This window comes from Vanacampus margaritifer, chromosome 9 (genome assembly GCF_051991255.1).
Source record: "Vanacampus margaritifer isolate UIUO_Vmar chromosome 9, RoL_Vmar_1.0, whole genome shotgun sequence".
NCBI classification, from domain to species: Eukaryota; Metazoa; Chordata; class Actinopteri; order Syngnathiformes; family Syngnathidae; genus Vanacampus; species Vanacampus margaritifer.
The window spans coordinates 26,761,260-26,783,250 of record NC_135440.1 but is presented as its reverse complement, the minus strand read 5'-3'; the positions used below and the strand labels follow the sequence as shown (position 1 = coordinate 26,783,250).

Below are 21,991 nucleotides of genomic sequence, written 5' to 3'. Positions count from 1 at the left end.
AACCATCCAGGATATACATATTTATATTTTTTAATTTCAGTTTTGTATTATGAAATACCGTATTGCGACTGGAAAAGTTTAGACACTTAAGGGGGACAAAGATGTTTATTTTAAAAATGCTATGGAACGAACCGCTTCCGTATTGTGTCACACACTAAAACTTCCGCCTCTACTGTAACTGTCAAAAAAAGTTGAGAAGCTTTTACCGTGTTTAATTAAACTATTTATATATTTTAAACCCAAACTGTCATTATACTATGCACATTACTCACTATTAAGTGTTATATTGCTTGTATATTTATTTAAATCAGTCTCTGGTCTCGTCAACAAAGTTCCCACCTAACTTGCTCACTTTAAATGGCATTAATGTCGCTGTTTAACAGTTAAAATTTGGTTATTTATAATAAACACGGTCATGATGTCAGCGATTGGCACGATACGCTTTGATTAGATTATTTTTTTTTACTTTTATCACGCAGCGAGACATCAGAGCACTATAAAGAGATTTGTTTTGAGGGTGTCTGGCGCCCTCTAGTGCACCAACAACGACCCGATTCGAATATACACTGGGAATCTGCTGCGAATGAATGAACGAACAGATGCTTTATTAATAAAAAATAAAACTAGAAAATGTACCTACACTGTACAGTACGCTATACTATAGTTACGTTTAGTCAAATTGTGCCAGCAGTTGTTTCTACATGACCTTAACAAATAAAGTGTGATGCCACTCCACAATGCAATCATTTTAATTCACTAATAAAACAAGAAAGTGACAACAATCCAATATCCCAAATAATTCAATTTATTGCTTTTCAGGATATTAATCTTTTTCCCATGTGACCTCTTTACAGTAAAAGAAAGCAAATTTGAGATGTACACACACGCACACAGAAAAACAGTATTTACATCTGCTTGTGTGTCACATTATTAGGAACTTTACAATACTGAGTACAATGTGGCTCATAATGTTTGTTTTTTTAATCCCATGGAATACAATTTAATAAAAATTAAAATTTAAGTAAACCAAATCAAATAGTTTGAAGCACTGGATGAATGCAAATATAAAAATAAGTCTACCGGCATATTTTGTGCACCCCGAAGGATTTGTGGGGTGGACACTTTGGCGGAGGAAAAAAGACCAAAGGGCACCATTAAAAACTCCGACAGCATCCCAATAAGCTCATCATAGGAAAACATCTGCTTATGAATTATTGAAACTTTGGATACACATAAGCTTATAACTTTATCCCCGCGCACCTTCCCCCCGACATACTGAATTAAATACGGAATGAAATCACCACAATACCGTGAGCTCTCGTCATAGGTGCTCATCATTAAATGTACAACATATTAAAATATATACACACACACACACACACACACACAAATATTCATACAAATTGCAAATATCTGCTCTTCTTTTCTTCCATTTTTTTCCTCCCCCAATGTGCAAGAATAGAAATAAAAATGAATTTGAAGACAACACTAGAAACTTGGTGGAAATCAAATTGAAATAAATAAAATAAAATACAAGAGAAATGTTTTCACACCACTAGTAATGTGGTGAACATAAAAAAAAAAAACAAGAAAAAAAGTTGGTTTTAAAACATCCCCTCGAAATGCAGTTTAAGTTAAATGAAATTAATACATATGAAAATATAAGACAAAATGCATTTTGACTGCACCAGAAATGTGGAACTGAAATGAATTAGGATAAATGAATGAATATAAATAAATAAATAAATAAAACACTGAAATAAATTAATTTTCACAGCATTAGAAATGGGGTTAAAAAAAAAACAGTAAGCAAATATGTTATGACACAATTAAATACAGGAAGGAAACTGCAAGTCAGTGCTTTAAAGTCAATTTAAACAAATGAAGAAAGTAAAACACGGGGAAAAAAAATACACGTTGTCGAGCATTAGAAATGTGGGATATATTCAATTTCAGAAATATTTAAAAGAAAAAACAAAACAAAACCTTTTTTTCCACAAGTAGTTTAAATTAAACTCTAAACACTACTAGACACGTTGTAAAAAAAACAAAGAAACAAAAAAAAGCATTTTTGTTGTGCTGTAAAACGGAGCATCAATTTGAAGCACAGGACTCCGAAGGTCATTTGAACAGAATCACATTGAATGCGCCACCAGGTGGCAGTATCGGCTCGTGTCTTTCTGAAGGTTGTTTACAGGAAAGACAATTCATGGAGATTTGAAGATTCAAATGGCCATGGGAAGTAAGTGTCACGCTGTAAAAAGTTTTAGGGGAACGTCTGATGTTGATGACGTGGACAAAAAGGGAAGAAAAGCAGAGCAATCGAGCCAGAAAAAGAAGAAGAAGTATTAGCTGTGAATCATTTTGAGGGTCTCTGTCTCCCTGTGGCGCTCATGCAAGATGGCAGGCGCTGGCGGCGGCGTGAGGGGCATCAGGCCCTTGAGAGGGTGGGCAGACAGGGGCGGCGGTAGGGAGGAGATGGGCGGCCGGGGCAAGGCCCCCCCCGCCGTTGCTTTCTTCCCCCCCGGCGCGCCGTCCTTGGCCGCAGGGAAATCGTGCTCGTTGTCCGAGCTGCAGTCACTCAGGTCGGTGATCTCCAGGTCCGAGTCCGACTCGGCGTCCCGCTTGGCGCTGCCCCGCCTCTCCGTGGGGCTCTGACGCCCCGGGATCAGGCTCGGGGGCGTGGCCCGGGCACGCTCCCCGCCCAGCAGAGGGTTGCCCAGCTCGACGCGGCCCAGCGACAGGCTCCCCGGGTAGGGCGGCGGGCCCGCTCGCCCCCCCGCCGCCACTGCCGCCGCTGCCGCCGCCGCCACCGCCGCCGCCCCGTTGGCGCCGCCCCCGCCGGCCTCCCCCGGAGGCAGCAGGGTGGAGAAGGGGTGGGGCAGCTGGGAGAGGCCGCTGGGCAGGGGGCCGGGGTAGAACTGGGAGGGGTAGAGGGAGCCGGGGGGCAGTTTGGGGCAGTTGTTGAGGGAGAAGGCTCCCGGCAGGTAAGGGTTGAAGCCCCACGGGTAGTCGAAGGGGGGGCTGCGGGGGTACGCGCCCAGCAGGGATGGCGGTTTGGTGTAGCAGGGCCCACCTAGCGCACACAAGACAACATGAAGGTTAAAGGCGTCCACATGGACAAAATGGACGACAACGTGGAAGGAGGTTCAATCAGCATCGTTTGCAATTCAAATTCTCATCTTGAATAAAACACGACCACCGTCAAGTCAGTCTCGTAATAAGATTTTTTTCTTTCGAAATTCCAAATGAATTCACAGAACAATCCAACTGTTTCTTTTGTCATAAAGTCACCACGTCATTCTCATCAAATTTATTTTTCACACTTCTTGCTTTTACGCGTGCGTAACATTCAAACTGTTATGACGTCAATTTAAGTCAATCTCGGAATATCCATTATTTTTTCTCTTAAAATTTCGACTTCATTTTCGCAACATTACAACTTTTTTACAAGTCATTCTCGTGCAATTGCTGAAGCATTCCCACATATGTTGTGATTTTTATTCTACACACTTTTTTTGCCACATCATATTTCCGACTTGCACTGTTCGACTTTCAACTTGTTTAAAAAATTCACGCCTCTCGGGGTATATGTCGTTTGATTTCACATTACTTACATACAGTATTCGCACAATTTAACATTCAATATCAACTTTTCCCCATTCATTTTATACATTGAACTTTTTCTAAGTCACATGACTTCTCATCATCATTACCAGGTGTCTGGTATTGCTCGCTGGTGCCGTTGGTAAAGTGCATTGACCTGGAACCAGGAGGTCAAAATGTCATCATTTACGTATTTCTCAATTTACTTCATAAGCATTCCGTACGCATTTAAATCTTAGCATTCAGCTTTTAGCATTGCCATGCAATTTCTCCAGAAATCGCATCAACCGTTAGTCTAGTTTGTCATCGTTTTTTTTTGTCATAAATCTCACATGAGTTAAATTTCTCAAAATTAATCTTTTCGTTTTTTTAAATCCTGACTTAACATTCTTTTTTTGTTAACACGTCATTCTCAGATAATGCTTAACTGAATGAGTTTTTCTCATGAATCTCACACTATGATTTTCTCGTAACAGTGCAACTTTTTTATTGGTAAATCTCTCAGCAAGGATATTTTCCTCTTAAAATTCGGACTCTCACAACATTACAACCTAATTTCTGTACAATCGTGACTTTTGTGATTTTTTTCCCCTCGTAAATCTTTTAAGTATTATATATATATATATATATATGCACAATGCCCCCTAATATTATATTTAAAAAAAAAAGTTAACAAAATAATAATTCTGTACTTGTGTATAATACGGTCTCTCAATTTCCTGGGGGGTCAACAGATACATTTGTAACATTAGATATTAAATACAGTATCTTGTTCTGAGGAAAGTGCACTTTTTTTCCAAATTAATTAATTTTTTACAGCTCCTAGATACTTGTATACCTTTATTTTTCACTTTCATTTTATAATGTGAAAAAAACAAAAAATTCCCGCTGGACCCTTTCCCACTAGACTTTGGATTTTTTTTAAAAAAAACTGCATGTTATTCATAGGAAATTACAGCATTTTTGTTTGCCGAAAAAAAAATAGTAACACATTTGAAAAGAAAAAAAACCCCTATTTTACCGTTTTATTGTTGTAATACGAGCAAAATGTTGGCATTTTATGTGAGCGCAAGCGGCAGTACGAGCAAACAAAAGCACGTTCACCTCCCAGCGCAGTCGACTTCCTTGCAAGTGTCGAGCAACTCGCTACCCCCCCCCCCACCCCCCCGCCCGCCGTCTTTTCTCTTCCCCTCCATCCGCCAGCCTGCCACGTTATTTACTATGCGGCCCTAATTTGACAGCGCTGAAGTGTGTGCGTGTGCGTGTGTAGCTGGCAGACACATGAATATTGAATCAGTCAGACGGGCCTTTCTCGCTTGCTTATGAAAACACAGTAATGGGCGCCCACAGGCCACAAACTGAAGCCTGCACCCTCAATTAGGGCCTTCCTGCCTGGGAAGGGATTAGGACGGCGGGGACACATGGGAGGGAGAAGGAAATAAGACCCCAGGACAAACTGTGGAGGATGAAGGAGAAGAGGAGGAGGAGGAGGGGAGGGGGGGTGGGGGGGAGGGGGGTGCATCTGTTTACACTCTACCTCCCTCCCTCCCGCCCGCGTATTGTGCGTGTAGGCCGTGAAGCAGCATCAGTCGCGGACGCTGGCGTGACCTCACCCTTCCTTCCTTGGCGAGAATATGCGCAAGTCACCGGCTAAGTGGGCCTCACCTCGCAGTCTTGACTGCAGGCTGCCATCTTGCTTATTTGCTTCAATAAGAATTGAGCCACTGAGAACGGAAGCAGATTGCTGCCATACCAGAGGGGGGAAAAAAAAGTGGAATATCGCATGATTATGTGATGAATTTTTGAGTTTGGCTTTTACATTCGACGGAGCAAAACGACCTTCTGGTTCAGGTTGCTGGCGGATCCCAAAAGTTTCTTTTTCTTCTTCTTTTTTTTTTTTTAAAGCAATTAATGCATGCCCCATATTTGGAAAGTCCCGTATTGGGGAAATCTTGTCTGTAAGTTGCGTCGTGTTCAAAATGAACTAGCTTTTTATATGGTAAGAAAAAAAAGCATGGTTGCTGTTACCATGCAACATCCAACATGAAACACGAATGCATCTAGTGGCAAAAAAATAATCAATGTTTTGCACTACTTTTTACCGTGTTGCAGTACATCTTTTTAAACTCATGAAAATAACTTTATGAATTACTATGAAATTACTGTGTCAATGAACTAAAATATATAACCATATTTGTATTAGGGTAACATATTTTTCCACTTTTATGTTAATTAACTCATTTGCTTCCAAAAATGTTCAATTTCAAATATTATAATGCTCCCAAAAACGTATTTATACGTTAATTTTTTAATATATATATTTTTTATGCTAGAGCATACAGAAAGGCTTTGGTGCAGCCTCTGAACTGAAGAGAATGCTCGAAGCAATGGTAGTTATATAAAAAAAAAAAACGTCCAACAGGTGGCAGCAGAGTATAAGAGATCAATCAGGGCCATGTTGCAAAAAAGCTTCTTTTTTTAACAGATTTGTGAATAATGATGAAACTTAGCTATATTCTAATGCTAATTGCTGCAAAACAGAAACAGATTTGACACTTTGTTTTCTTCCTGTTGAGAGAATCTTTCTTTTGGTAGGTTCCCTGTTTTTATAGCACTTGAACAGAATATAAATGTGGGCCTTGCAAAATCAGTCAAAATCCAGTAAAACAGTTTGGAGCAAAGGTACTTGCTTCAGTGAAAATGGTTGGGAGTGAATTAGAAGCGGATGAAAAATTAGGACCCTGAGTCTGGAATAAAATTGAAATTGAAAAAAAATATGAAAAGTATCAAATGCGATGAATCACTAGTAGCTAGTGACTTTGATTAATAAGACGCAAAAGTGACTACCTGGTTTAACGTGCTAAATATCACATCACAAAGTAATAACTCATTACATTAAAGTCCCAAAGATTTGGAGTCTGCTAAGAAACTAACATGCATATTTTGAAATGACTTTCCTGCTAAATGACAAAAATGGATTTAGTTCATTGCAATGCTCAGTGGCTCAATTGCTCGCACCCGCCCACATCTTTGTGGCACAAAGTTTCCAGTTTCCTCACCTGAACCCAGGAAAGGAAACGTATCCAGCCGGAGCTTGTCTCCCTCGGGACCCGGCACCGTGCCGCCCCGATCAAACAGGGAGGACGCTCGGCCTGAGTCTGGCAAGCGAGGAAGCAGGGACTGGATGGCCTACACACACAAACACAAGAAAAAGAAGACATGAGCTCCCTCCAGACACGTTTTTTTACTTGGGAGAAAAACAATCAGAAGGAAAGTCGGAATGTTAAGAGAATAAAGTACTAATGTTTTATGCTGAAAAGACCCATTTTTTCACTCACAGTTGGGTCAAATTGACCCAAGTAGAGGACTGGTCTATTTTTGACCCATAGTCAACTGTTTTAGAGTGTGGTCATTATTTTAGACTCGATTTTTTTATATCACAAAAAACGGGCATTTGAACAGGGGTGTGCAGACTTTTGCTTGCACTTGCACTTTAAGTTCAACAATAAATCCCTCATTGCTCTGTCAGTCATTCCATGCCTTCCCACGAAATAAGCCCACGCACGCAAGGACTTGCGTCCTTCCCTCACGCGCCGCCCTGGTGGTGGCAGCACAAAAGTGCGGGTTTACGCCCCGTCGCATGTTGACAGCCGAGTGTGATGCAAACGGCGACGGGGCGGAGGCAAGGACGGGGATACAAAGGGCTGTCATGGGATCGGGGCTGCGGAGGAGAGGACGCGTTTGAGGCTGGCGAAGGATAAACGAGGAGGAAAGCGGCAAGCCGGCCGGCGAGGCTCCGATCGAGGCCGCTCGCCAGCCACATCTGACGCGGTGACACTCGTTTGCAACGTGAAATACACCAGAGAGCAGCTGAAACAAATGGAACAGATGAATCCGGGGAATCGGCGGGACAAAGGGGGGATTTTTGTCCCCCTTCTCCCCGGATCAATATCCCGTGTCACCCCGAATTTGAAAGGCGAGACCGTAGTCCCCGAGCCGCCAGATCCGCGTTTGCTTAACAAAGCGCATTAACGAGCCGCGCCATTGATCTGATCTGACGCGGCCCCGCTTTCATTTGAGGTCGATGACACGCCGAAGACTTGGGATGAGAGAGAGGAGGGGATCATGTCGTCTTTGGGGGAGCTCGGGGGGGGGGGGGGGTTAAGGACGACCTAAAGCCATCTCCTCGCGACCTTAAGCGTGATGGATGACACGCCTACTGTACTTTTTTCACATCACACGGAAACTTATCCGTACTAAGTAAGGAACACAAGTAATGAAATGATGCGTTACACAGACAAAATGACAATACTTACGCCTATATTCTTTATCCTCTGCAGAAAATAACTAATATTAGCAAGCTTATTTATGATGTCTTCTTCGCATTATACCATCAAATCTAAATATATCTACATCACCCCCTGGTGGCCATGGTGAGCACACCAGAAGGAAACCCATTGAATTAAAGGTCGAACCAATTTAAAAAAAAAAAAAAAATTGTACACTAATATGTTCTATGCAGCCCAACGAGTCTAAATATGGTAATCTGGAGTTATGAAGCAAAATCCAGCCGTTTTTAATCCATCTCAGGGGGCGGCCATTTTGCCACTTTGCTCTCGACTGAAGATGACATCACTGATGACATCACAGTTGCTCAGGGCTCAAGTAACAACCAATCACAGCTCAGCTTTAAAAAAAAAAACAGGTGAGCTGTGATTGGTCGCACTAGAGTGCTGTTTTTATTTATAAGGACAAATTTGAGGTGTGTTTTTGGGGGACTGGAACGGATTGCAGAGTATGTGTTAAATCTCCACTATGAGTGTAATAAATTCAGCTTTTCCCATCAACGGAGAGTAAATTAACAAATGGCAGCTTTAGAGTTAAGTCTTGAATCGTATAATTTTTGGGCTGATTTTCATGCATCCAGGAAGGCTCAGCGGGGGGTACCCGCTCGCCGCAACGGCGAAACCACATGACAGCAATAGATTTTTGTTAGAATGATTGCATGAAAACCAAAACAAAACAACGTATCTGCTTTTGCCGATCTTTCCGGGCTTCTTTCATGCTAACGCCGCGGCAAGCAAATGACCTTAAAACCCGGCGGAGCGTGAAATGTCTGAGTACCTCCGGGGTGCAGTCGGGTGCGCCGGAGCCCCCGTTGAAGTGGTTCTGGGCCAGGAAGAAGGGCGAGTTGGCCATGTCCAGGATGGGGTAGTTGACCAGCACCACTTTGCTGAAGTTGAACTTGTAGGTGAAGCGCTTCCCTTTGGTTTTGTGCAAAATGCGCTTGTTGTAGTAATACCTGCAACACAGCAGAGGAAATCCGAATGAGGCGACGGATGAAGGAAGGGAAGGTTTCACAAGGCCGGCGTCAAGGTTTGAGGATTTTTTTTTGGGGGGGGGGGGAATGAATGAGTAAACAGCGCTGCGGGGTCGGCGCTACGCTCATTTCCCACTCTTTTCAATACGTCTCCTTCCCTTCCCCGATCAATTTGCGCCTCGATGCCTTCATTCAGTACCGCGTGAGACCTATTTAGTTTGATTCCGCCACTAGCAGACGAGATGTCGACATGAAATTTTTCATTTAGCATCAGAGAAGAGATGATAATCAGAGACGATCTAGGATGACTTCCTCTTGGTGGGTCTTTCAAGCTTTTTTGGGGAGTTCTGTTACAGTAACCACATTTTGCCTTGATTGCAATTGAAGGCAATTTAATCCAACATTTAGGGGTGAACAAATGCGGCATGTCTGCCTCACAGTTGAGAGGTTCTGGGTTTGAATCTTGGCTCAGGTCTTCCTATGTGGACTTTGACCAAATGACCAATTGTCCGTACTCGCCCAAAATCAGCTGGAATAGGCGCCATCTCACCTGCAACCCTTATTAGAATAATTGCTCAAATGGACAGTGTTGCCAGTTACCTTGAAAAAGTAACTTAGTTCCTTTACGGTACTGATTATTTGCTTTAAAAAGCAGCTCCGTCACTTTATTGATTATTTGATTTTAAAATTAACGGAGTTCGTTTGCTGATTACTTGCTTTCAAAAGTAACTCTTACCTTACTGATTACTTGCTTCAAAAAGCAACTTAGTTACGTTACCGATGACTTACTTTAAAAAGTAACTTTTACTTTTACGATTACTTGATTTTAAGTACCTTTGTTACTTTACCAAATACTTGATTTTTAAACTAACTTAGTTACTTTACTGATTACTTGCTTTAAAAAGCAACTGTTGCTTTACTGATGACTTGATTTTAAAATTAACTGAGTTACTTTGCTGATTACTTGCTTTCAAAAGTAACTGCTACCTTACCTACATAGTTACTTTACCGATTACTTGATTTGAAAGGTAACGCAGTTTCTTAATTGATCAATTGATTTTAAAAGTAACTCTTGGTACTTGATTGATTACTTGCTTGAAAAAGTAACTCAGTTACTTTGCTCAAACGTCACTGTTACCTTACTGATTACTTTACTGATTTATTGCTTCAAAAAGTAACATCGCTACTTTACTGATTACTTAATTTGAAAAGTACCTTTGTTACTTTACCGATTAATTTATTTTAAAATTAACTCAGTTACTTTGCTGATTACTTGCTTTAAAAAGTCAGATAGATTCAGAGTTACTTTGATAGCTGCATGTGGCAAATACAGACAACCCTGCTTAACATAAAATTGCCACCTGGTTTAAACAGTGACATTTAATAATAAAGTTTGTTTTTACTTAAAGAAAAAAAAAGACAACCTTTTTGAGTTGCCATAATTATTTTTGTATTATAAAAGATTTCACGTAACATAAATGGGCAACTTGTCTTTCTAGACTTGGCTTACCATAGATAAAAAAAAAAAAAATCATACAATATAAAATTAAGGCAGTGTTTTTCAGCTATTAATGTTATAATGGTAAAACCCAATAGTAATAAATGTTTATACATTGATTATAAATATAACGATTACATTTGGGGACCTCCTGCATTCACACAATTTGGTGGGAACGTGCTGCGATCCTTTAGTTTTGCTCCACGCACAATACGTAATAACATTTAGGGATCTTATAAAAAGAAAAAAAGTCTGATTACTAGGCTGAAAAATTATGCACATTTTGGAGTTAACAAGTACAACATGACTGTAAATGAACACTGACAAGTAACATCAGATCATATTGAGATTTTTAAGGGCAAGTACGGGAGGGGGTGTTTCCATGGTTACGACCCCGGTGGGCATGTCAGTTTCCTGCGCGACCACCGAGGTGTGTTCTCATGCCACCTGGCTCAGGTGAAAGAGCGGAACACACAGGTGGGGGTGTGAAAAAGCCAAAATATATGATTCGACTCGTTCATTTGCTCAACTTTGCCGCTTCCTTTGTTTGAAAATACCCACAAAGAGAGTTTGAGCGTTGAAACGCCTCATTATGCATGACATCAAGCCACTTAAAGCAGCACGTATGTATCAGCGCCGCCGCCGCACGCCTACGTGCGTTTTGCTTGGCGTAGCAACCGAGCAGTGGCCCTTAATTGAGCAATTAAGTGGGGCTAATTAAGAAGGCTAATTGTGGCCCCAGACAATTCATAACAATTAGACTCCCACGACAACCCCCATTAAGAAGAGGCCACGGAAAAGCAGGAGGGGGGGGGGGGGGGGCGCAAGTCATTTATGATAACTCCGTATTTGGCGGTTCTCCACATGTGTTCAAATGAAACAAGTTTGAAAAAGTCCCAGAAACTTCACGCAGAAATCCGTATTGACATTGTTGGCTGGCCATCTCCTCTGTCAACTTTCCATTAAGATGGCCGCCGATAAAGAGCAGCAATTGTGGAATATTGACACCCCCAAGCAGACGTTTTAAACTTATTTTTTTATATCTTCCATGTAAACATGAGCATACAGAAGTCAATTTCACACTCCGGTTCTGTGAACATCCCAGAAGATAGGTGAACATTTGCTGCTATAAATAGGAAATAATTGTTGTGGCTGCATGCTAGCGGCAACAGCTAACTCACATCACACATTAGCCACAATGACTTCTTCTTCTATTTGTTCTTCTTCTTTCTTATGCTACATCACCGCCATCTTCTTTAGCATGTAACAAAGAATGTGGCCACCGGTGGTAACGCATGACTAATACTTCTACTTCTTCTTTTATTGTTGGCAAATACTTTTGGCGCATTACCACTCCTGGGCAGAAAGTGGCGAAAATGCACAGAAAGTATACATGATTAAGGAACGCGATAGCAGAGGTGATAAATCCAAGTCCAGAAAGTAAAAACCCTGCCAGTTTGGCTTTAGCCCCAGGTGCGAGCTAGCTAGCTCCCGTGGTGCTCATTTACCTGCTAGGAAGCTAGCTTGCTAGCATCAGTGGCTAAAGCCAAACTGTGGCAGAGTTTTTACTTTCAGGTGCTAGCTAGCTAGCTCCCCAGCTAGCTCCTATGGTGCTCATTTACCTGCTAGGGAGCTAGCTAAATAGCTAGCTAGTATCAGGGCCTAAAGCCAAACGGTGGCAGGATTTTTACTTTCTGGACCTGGATTTGCCACCTCTGGATTTTGGAGTCCGCAAAAATACGGCCCATGTTTGTCACTGTATTTGGTTATTCTAATTTCTATGGATAATTTTTCACAACAGTGTGAGTGGAGAATTATGCTGATTGCGACGGCAGCACATGGCATCAAATACCTTAGTGCTCTGCTCAGTTTGTCGTAGTTCATGTGCGGTTTACACTTTCTGATCCCCCACAGTCGGGCCACCTCGTCGGGGTCCTTGATGACAAACTCGCCGTAGTCGCCCTGCCACGCGATCACGCCCTGGTACTCCTCCTTCTGCAGCAGCTCCAGGATGAAGTGCCACAGCTGGATCTGCCGCGATCCTGGGCTGGACTCGGGCTTGTAGGCCCAGTCCGGGAAGGCGAACCCTGCGCAGAGAGGGAGGGGAGGCCCGTCGTCAATTTCGCCCGTCGCCGCCGGGGAGGAGGAGGTCGGCGTTTGGATGAGCGATGAAGGTGAGGGATGATGTGTTTAATAGAAGAGCGCGTGCCCTGAGCTACGTTAGCGTGCGCTAGTGGCCTCTGGCCTGCACAGATTGCTCAGGTGCGTGATGACAACTCCGTATGGGAGAGAAGTGATTGATGCTGCACAGAGCGCACACACCGAGTCAAGTGTTTGTACTCATTGAACAATCAAAGTCAACACAAAGCTAGACCAGAGGGCAGACCTCCGCCAAGGCAATGGATCAACACCAATGCTAACCCCTGGTCAGAGCCAGGAAGCAAATACTGGAGTTGAAATGATATATTAATACAGAGTACTGATGTCATGTTGTGTTCCTTAAACGCCAAAGAAGTTGAAAGTGAATCAACAGCGCATTCACTCCTGAGTTTGGCAACAACCTGACGGATCAAACCTGAGATGCCAAAACTTTCACACATTGTTTAGATTATTTTCAAATTATAGACACAAAAAAAACCTGTTGCACTTTGACACTCTATGATGAAAATGAGTCACAGGCATATATTCTTAACACATTCAACCCCCCCCCCCAAAAAAAAGTTTTTTAATACTTTGTCTTGCACTCCCAAAAACGCATTTTTACGTTTTTTTATGCTAGAGCATACAGAAGGCTTTGATACAGCTTCTGATATGAAGAGGTTGCTTAAAGCAATTGTAGTTATTACAAAAAACGGCCAGCAGGTGGCAAACGAGTATAAGAGATCAACCAGGGCCATGTGGCAAACAAGCTGTTTTCCCCACAATTTTAAACTGATTTGTGAATAATGATGCTATATTCTAATGCTAATTGCTGCAAAACGGAAACAGATAGAAAATCTACTTTTTTTTCCATGTTTTTATAGCAACAGAACATAACATTCTGTGGGCATTGCAAAATCAGTCAAAATCCAGTAAAACAGCCAGGAGTGAAGGGGGTTGCTTCAGTGAAAATGGCTGCCAGTAAATGAGTTAAGAATACAAGGTTATGGTATTGAATGTATAATAAAGTTTTTTTTTTTTTTTTGTGTACAACTACTGTACAAAGGTAAAATACAATCTGCAATCATTGGCTGTTTGGCTGATGCCTGAAGGGCCATAATCGGGCGACTTTTTCGTTTTATTAGTATTATACAATTTTTTTTGGGGGGGGGTGGTGAGTGAGGACTGGAACCGATTCAAGGCATTTCCACTCATTTCACTGGAGCAGGACGAGACTTTGGAATTACCAACCTGGCGTCCAAAGTGCGGGCACCGGGGGGAGCAGCAGATCGCTGACGCAGTTGCAGTCCATGCCTCTGCAACACCTGACAAACAAACATGAAAAGCATTCATCAGTTGAGGAGTAAGAGCACATTTGATTTGGAGCTCACCGAGGGATTTGAACGTACTGCGCGAGCGCCCAAGGACGCGGGCGGCGGCGCCCGTTCCGAAACGTGCCTGGTATTGACGCGTAACGCGGCAAGGTTATGTTTGGACGAGGCGTTTGATGGATGCGATCCGGCGCGTCCACCTGAGGCCCAGCGTGATGCAACGCGTTGGACATCCACGCCCGCATCCATAAGCAGCAGAAGAGCACGTTAAAGTTTCATTCGATTTAATCAGGCGGAATTTTCCAGTATTCTTGCGTAAAGAAGTTATGCGCAAAAAAGTTTGCGGCGTTTTGTTTATTCGACACGTATTTGCATCATGTTCAGTGCACCGAGAGGAACTTTTGGAGTGCGGCAGAAGTTTCTGTTGAAGGTGCAAAAATGTGGCTGGGAAGAAAGTAGATACTTTACCGCCATCATTTATGACTCAACTATGACTTGTTGGAAATCCAGAACGTAATGTTCACATGGATGCAAGCGCATATATATACATATATATATATATATATATATTAGAGGTGTCAGTCAATTATATTTTTTTATTGTAATTAATCGTATGACTTCAATAATTAACTCATGATTAATCCCAAATGAATCGCCCATTTTATATAATAATAATAATAATAATAATATCTCAATTTATATCTAAATTTACAATTATATGTACAATTTCTCCCCCTAATTTTTCATACTCTTGCTAACATGAAAGTGGAAAGAAATGTTAACTGAATAGAAACATTGTTGCATTTTTAAAGTCTTTGATACAGTAATTTCATAACAATTCATGAAATTGTATTAAAATGAAAAATATGTACTGTACTGTAAAAAAAAAAAAAAAAAAAATACAGTTTGCTGTATACATATATATATATATATATATATATATATATATATATATATATATATATATATATATATATATATAAAGGATAGATGTTTGTACCAAGAAAATTCCGGTGAGAGCAGGCTTAAAAGTAACTGTTGAACACCATTGCTTTTTTTTTCTTTTTCTTTTTTACATGCCAGCAGGTCTCAACGAGGTAGGGGGTGTTAGCGGCATGTAAATCAGTAAAATGCTAATCACCACGCTAATGATGTTGCGAGCAGGAGAGAATTTGGGCTGTCGGTGCTGTCGGTCGACACACGGCGACTTTTCATTGCCGTTGCTTTACAAAAGATCACATGAAGAAGAAGAAAATGCCCTCGCCTGGCCGCCGCCGCTTTGACTGCAGCTTCTTCTTTTTTTGCCATCTTTAATGCTGCCCTCTGCATCGCTGCCTTTGCGCTCCTTCTTCTGCTTTTCTGCCTCTATTTAATTATGCTCTGTGAATTTGGGATTTTTTTCCCTCCAGCATTGAAATAGAATGTGAATTATTAAGGTGTGTTTGTATAAATTATTGTTGCTAACTCCAGGCATTTCTTTCTCTCTCTCTCTCTCTCTCTCTCTCTCTCTCTCTCTCTCTCTCTCTCTCTCTCTCTCTCTCTCTCTTTTGCAAAAGACTCCTTCTCTCAACCCGCTTGTGGCCTTTGGATGGGCGCAACTCTCTCGCGCTTACTTTGTCTGTGGTGTTTTCGTGCTGTTCCTTTCTGTCTTTAGATATACAAATATGGCCTTCTTGCTTCTTGATAACTTATTCCTTATTTATGTTTCCGCCTCACACAATGTCACACACAATCGACATATGGTGTGTACAAAGTCCAGCTTAAGCTCATATTTTAGAGGCTTGTGACATATTTGGGTGTCAGTCAATCTCAGAGCACATATAGACAGACACACAAGCATTTACTTGCACGTCACCAATGGACAATTTAGAGTCTTCACCAATTTAGAGTCTGAACCTTTATAGCTATCACTAGATCGCTAGCTAGCTAGCTAGACATCAATCTAGCGATTGATAGATCAACAGACAGACTGATAGATGAACTACAGTAGCTAGACAGATAGCAAGCTAGATAGCTAGCAGCTATCTAGCTATGTAGCTATGTAGCTATCTAGATAGATAGATAGATAGATAGATAGATAGATAGAGTGACCATATTCCTATTTCCCCAAAAAAAGAGGACACTTGCCCTGGACTTGAAATTGTGGTACCAGTCGCAGTTACTCAGTGCACTTCACCTCCTATTAGTCACACAATGCAAACATTTTCATAAATTTATAAACCCCCCCCCCCCCCCCGGACGCCCGAACAGGATTTAAGAAAATGGTTTGTCCTTCCAATAGAGAACGTTTGGTCACCCTATACAGTAGTAGCTAGCCAGAGCTAGCTAGCTAGCCAGCTCGATACCTAGCTGGTGATAGCTAGCAAGCTGGCTAGCTAGATATCTAGCTAGATAGATACCTAGCTGGTGATAGCGAGCTAGCTGGCTAGCTAAATAGATACCTAGCTCATGATAGCTTGTCAATCTAGTGATAGACAGACAGACGGCCACACGCATCACATGGAAGGATGGCTGGATGGATGGATAGATAATTCAGTCCTTCATTCAGGAAAATTAGATGTAACGGGTTCTGATCAAAGTGCAACCACATCCAACATTTTTTCCCCCTGAAAAAGTTTGGACACTCCTGCAGATATTTTACCGCTTATTTTCACATTGCGGCTGCAACTGGAGGCCAAACTGTGGCCTTTTGCGTAGCACTGTGAGAAGTATGGCCTTCAGTTAAAATGCTGCTCTCTAACCCAAGAGTCCAACCGAAGGCCGCCGCCTTGAACGAAAATACGACATTCCGTGCATTGTAGGCCGAAACGTATACGTTTGCCCCCCCGATGTGCGCCGCGGGTCGTCACACTTTTCAGGCTTCTCCTCTGAGAAAGCTCTCGCACCTCCTGTGCTTGCCATCCAGGTGAATCCCAAGTGAATCCTTCATTTCCTTGTCGCCGCCACCTGTTTCATGCCTCGTCAGGCACTCTCCAAGCCCCGCCTCCCCGCCTCCCCCCGCCCCTCGGTGTGTTTTGCGTCGGCGCAGTAATTTTCCGTTTGATTTCGGAGGTAATGCATTTTTTACAAATCAAAGAGGAAGCAAGGCGACCCCCTCCTCCATCCCTCGCCTCCTCCTCCGCCCACCCCCAACCCTTCAGCTCCCCGCCCAGGGCCAGAGAGGAGATAAAGGAGCCTCCATCATTTCCTTGTTAGTTTTGATTTGGGCAGCGCAGGGCTTTCAAGTTCCCCCCCATCACCCCCAGAAACATTATAACTAGCAGCCCAGGGAATAGCGCTGCTCGTGCACGCTCGCGCCTACACACACTCACAGTTACACGCACACACACACACCGATTGGAAGTATACAGCGCGCTACAAACGCGCAGGTATTCAGGTAGCCGACACAAATAAAGACGTAGAGCCCATCGATAGTGACTGAATCAATACGGCCAGAGAGCACTTTGTTTTGCTAAAAAAGATGCCGGGGCGCTGATGAAAGAGCACAAAAGCAAGAGAGCGCTTTATTGGGGAGGGGGGCGCAGAGGACGCCGTACTCCAAACAAAAGGGGCCTTTTTCCCAACAACTGATGATGGATCACACGTTGACACGGCACTAAACACCCAAGCGGGTAACCTGCAGCACCGTGGGCCAAAAGCAGCCCGCAAGAACATTTCATGCGGCCCACCAACGAGAAAAACCACAGACGGACAGTTACAAATAGGGTTGCTGAGTTTTACCCGGTTGGAAACTTTCCATGGGAATTTATGCAAATAAAGCAGGACTTTAGTTCTTTTTTTATAGACGGTACCTGACTTTGTACAAACTCCTGGTCAAGAAGTTCAGTGTTTTCAGTTTCAGTTCAGTGGAAAAATATCCAGCAAGTCGAGTCAAGTCATTACTTGGTCAAAAGTCAAAATCTTGTTCAGTCACAATAAGTGATCAAAAGTTTTTTCACACACACAAAAAAAAAAGATGAACACACAACACAAAAATTGATATTTAGTAGCTTAACTGAGCTAAACTGTCAAGTTAAATGGCTAGCTTAGCTTCACAGCTCACACAGCTAGTTTAGCTTCACAGTTAACCTAGCTAGCTTAGCTTCACAGCTCACACAGCTAGCTTAGCTTCACAGTTCACACAGCTAGCTTAGCCGCGTCTGACTGATGAAAGTAAACCTCGTCGATGTTGTAACTCTTATTGACCAAGTTTCAAACCTTGCAAGTGTTAGATATTATTAACATTTAAATTCTTTATTTCATATATTAAGCATTGTTATACATTATTAACATTTTAATTCTTTATATTAACCTTGTCGAAATGTTTTGTAGATGTGAGGTAGTGTTGAACTCAGTATAATTTGACCTTAAGCTGGAACATACTGTATTGTTTGGTCTAAAAATTTCTTCTCAGTGTTCTGTGCGAAAACACACATTTGGTCCTTGAGAACAGAATCTGTCTCGAACACACACACCCCTGACCCTGACTCTGTTTTGCGCCATCGCTCACGGAAAAGTACCCAGAGAGTATGTTTTGTCTACAAATGAAAGAGAGGCGGTCTGTTTAACTATAAGAAGCCATTTTACACGCGGAAGAGACACATTCGGCACTCTGAAATTCCACCTGTTACGTGATGTTTGGAGTCTGTCACTATGTCCAGAGATCTGTTTTTTTTTAATAAATCATCTTGCAAAGGTGTTTTTTCTTACAAGAAATCTGTCTTCAAATTTTGGAACACGCAAAGAGGACAAATAAATTTATTTCCTCTTCACAAGTTGAAGTCGACTTTCATCGAAACGACGATCCTTGAATCTAAATGTTTTCATCTTTTGTGACATCTGCTCAGACTCAGCCCTTTTCCGCATGCGGGTGGCCGTCATTGCTCGGCTTACCAATTTGATGGCACGCACGACACAAAAAATTGCTTTTCTTTCACACTACATTAAAAAAAATTCAAATGTAAGCAGAAAACAAAAGTCAAAGTCAAATGGAATTTTTCATACGTTTTCGCCAAGCAAATTGTAAGTCATAAAATTAGCGACATAAGTCTACTCGAGTCTTGGTATATGTTACATTTTTAGATGCGGTTTCAAAATGAATTTGACATACCGCCAAAAGCTAATTGCTAACTACGACGCCTGCTAGCTAAAAGGTGAGCTACGCAGTATTTGTTCCCAGAGTAGCTAGTGACTGGAGTGCAATATTGTACGGTCCGAGTGGGAACTTTTTTTTTTTTTACTCGCTGTCTGCGACCCACCCATAATGGCTCCCTCACCCACTTCAGAATTAGTGTTGTAAGGCAACCAGAAAACATACAAATGTTGGAGGCCTGTTTACAAGCACTACTCAAGAGAAATTGATTTTAACACCATCATAACTAAACTTTTCACTTAACAAAATAAATAGGCACATGTCATTTTCAAGGCACTTTAAAACTTAAGTTTCACAAACAAACAAAGTCATCTCTGAATTATTGACATGGGATTTAATTGAAAAACACAATCGTATTTTTTGTCAGATGCTGTGAAATTCAAGCATGCCAATTTTCGGAACGTACAATAATCTCTCAATGAAAAAAAAAAAAAAAAAGATTGACGCCGTCTCCGTTTTTTTAAAAATGTTATTTGTGCTGCTTGACGTCATGTGTGTTCTTCTTCCTCCCAAACAGGCCTGACTGAAGTTGGCTTTAACAAGTGGGCCCGGTGGAAGCGAGGTTAGTGGGCCAGTAGTTTGAAGTGACTGTATATCAATTGGGTGGGGGGGGGGGCTACCAGTGAGGCAACATTCCGCGTCTCCAGCGCTGCGGAAAGAAGAAGGCAAGAGTGACGGGTCACGATATAAAAAGATCGAGAGGCGCTTTCTCTTTGCAACACATGAAACAAACTCAGTGCGTGCGTCTCATCTTTTTTCGGGGGGTGCCCCCTGAAAAAAGGGGCCGAGCGAGCCCTCCGCCCCGTCTTCTCTTTTCTTGCCTCTCGCTCCATCTTTCCCTCTCTCCTCTCCCTGGTTAGCTCTGACACACTGCCGCGCCTCGGGCTGCAACAACACAGGGACTGCGCGATGTGCGTTTGTTACACCAGAAGTGGAGACCAGGAGGAGGAGGAGGAGGAGGAAGAGGAGGAAGAGGAGGAAGAGGAGGAAGAGGAACCTGTCCTTCCACCAACATTGGGATATGGATATATCTTTTTTGAATTTGGACGTATTATTTGTCTAATAAAACTGTTATTGTCCTAGAGTTGGACATCTTTAGCTTTCTAAAAAAGTTACATTTCGGAGTCAGATTAAAAAACATCAAATCTGTTAAGAATCAAAAATAATAATTTTCCCAAAACCTTTTAATCAGCCTGTTACGACGGCGTATTATTATTTTATAGGGCGGGGGCAATATTCTGAGAAAAAAAAAATCACTTTGTTTATAAATTGGAAAATTTGCGACTATAAAGTGGCAAATTTTCAAGTTTTTTTCCCCCGGAATATTTTCCCCGCCCTCTAAAAAAATATATATTTGTACGTGCCCCTTATACGCCGTCGTAGCCTGTTGTGGTGGTTTACGAACAACAATTTTGATGAGTCGATGCGAGCGGCTCTGTTTAACCGCCGAGTTACAATGCGGGTCCAAATGATACATTTTGAAGTTTAAAATATTTAAAGAAGAGAAAGTAGTGCCATCATTCAGAGTACACCAACCAGCAGGAAAAGTCTCCCTTCAAGCACTTCCAAATATGGGCAAGCTTGTGGCCCGGCAGCAAACACCAAGAAAAACAAGTGCAGTGTGAAAAGGCCTTAAACTCTGCTGTTGTATGTATGTGTTGGTGTTCAATTTACCCCAGGGGCATGCAAAGGGCCGGTGTTCCCGGGCTACCCCCCCCCCCCTTCCCCCAATAGCACCCTCTCAGTCCATGAAAATATTTCAATGAGCAGCAAAATGTCTTTTGCCAGACTGTACACCATACGCATGTCAAACAGAAAAATGTATTGCAGCCCCGATCTACTACTACCACCTAACACCCCAACAACAAACGGGGAATGAAACCAGTATCAATCAAAAATTCCATTGGGGTAACCCAGCTATTGACGGTACGAGGAAATTTGTTTTTTTCTTCATAAGACTTTTAAAAGACCTTTTCTGTGGGACTACTTTTAGCTGTGGATGGTTATAGCTAGCTTAGACAATGAGGTGCGTATACAAGTTTTCAATATAGCACAATTTAGCATTAAAGACAATTTTTTTTTTATGAGAATTGGTAGAAGAGGCATCAAATAAACACTTAAGGGGAGAATGTGAAATTGATTTTTCTCCATAATAAAAAACCTTTTCTGGGGACGACCGATACTTTTAGCTGTGGATGGTTACAGCTAACTTTGACTCATGAATAATTGGGCTATAGCATGTTTTTTTTTTTGTTTTTTTTGCGTATTCAATGCAAAATGTTACATTATTGCTATCAATGACATACAAGACTAAGGTGAAAATGTGTGTGTGATACTGAATAGTTTTTTTTTCTTCCATAAGACATTTTTGTCAGGAACTACATTTAGCAGCAGATAGTTAAAGCTAGCTTGGACACTGAGGCTTAAATAAAGATGATATTTTTGATGGTAAATGTTTAAGGCGAGGTCATCATGAGGGAATTTGTTTTTCTCTATAATAAGACACTTTAAAAAGCATTTTCTGGGGGACTACTTTTAGCTGTAAATGGTTACAGCTTTGATTGAAGATTGTGTTAGCTTATAGCACAATTTAGCATATTTTCACGACAATTGCTAATTCAAATGGTGTCTGCTAATGAGGAAGAAATTTTGTGTTTATTTTCCAGACTTTTTCCTAGACGGAGGAGAAGTCCCCACAAGTTTGGACGAGCAGGTGTGAGCGGCTGGCTGGAGAGAGCAGGATGTATTAGTATTACATATGGTATGGAATGGAAGGGGGTAACAAAATAAATAAATAAGGAAAAAGACTGGGGTACTAAGAAGATGAAGAAGAAAGTATCAATCGATAGGGTTAAATTATTCATCGTCATTAATTATCGATCGCTCTCCGTTGCCGGGGCTCGTCCGCCTCGCGCCGGAGTTGAAAGGCGGTAAAGCGGGCTTTATTAAAACCGGCTCGGGCCTCA

General features: G+C 41.9%; 1 protein-coding gene across 1 annotated transcript in view; it reads right to left on the bottom strand.

The window, feature by feature from the left end:
- Positions 1-789: 789 nt before the first annotated feature.
- Positions 790-21,991, bottom strand: part of erfl1 (Ets2 repressor factor like 1) — a 49,226-nt gene continuing 28,024 nt past the window's right edge. Inside the window, exons 2-6 of the mRNA XM_077576010.1 lie at positions 13,815-13,888; positions 12,277-12,511; positions 8,731-8,908; positions 6,666-6,795; positions 790-3,076 (exon numbers count right to left, since the gene is read on the bottom strand). Of these exons, the coding sequence (XP_077432136.1) occupies positions 2,349-3,076; positions 6,666-6,795; positions 8,731-8,908; positions 12,277-12,511; positions 13,815-13,875 (1,332 nt within the window). The 5' untranslated portion in view covers positions 13,876-13,888 and the 3' untranslated portion in view covers positions 790-2,348. The remainder of the gene's footprint in view (positions 3,077-6,665; positions 6,796-8,730; positions 8,909-12,276; positions 12,512-13,814; positions 13,889-21,991) is intronic.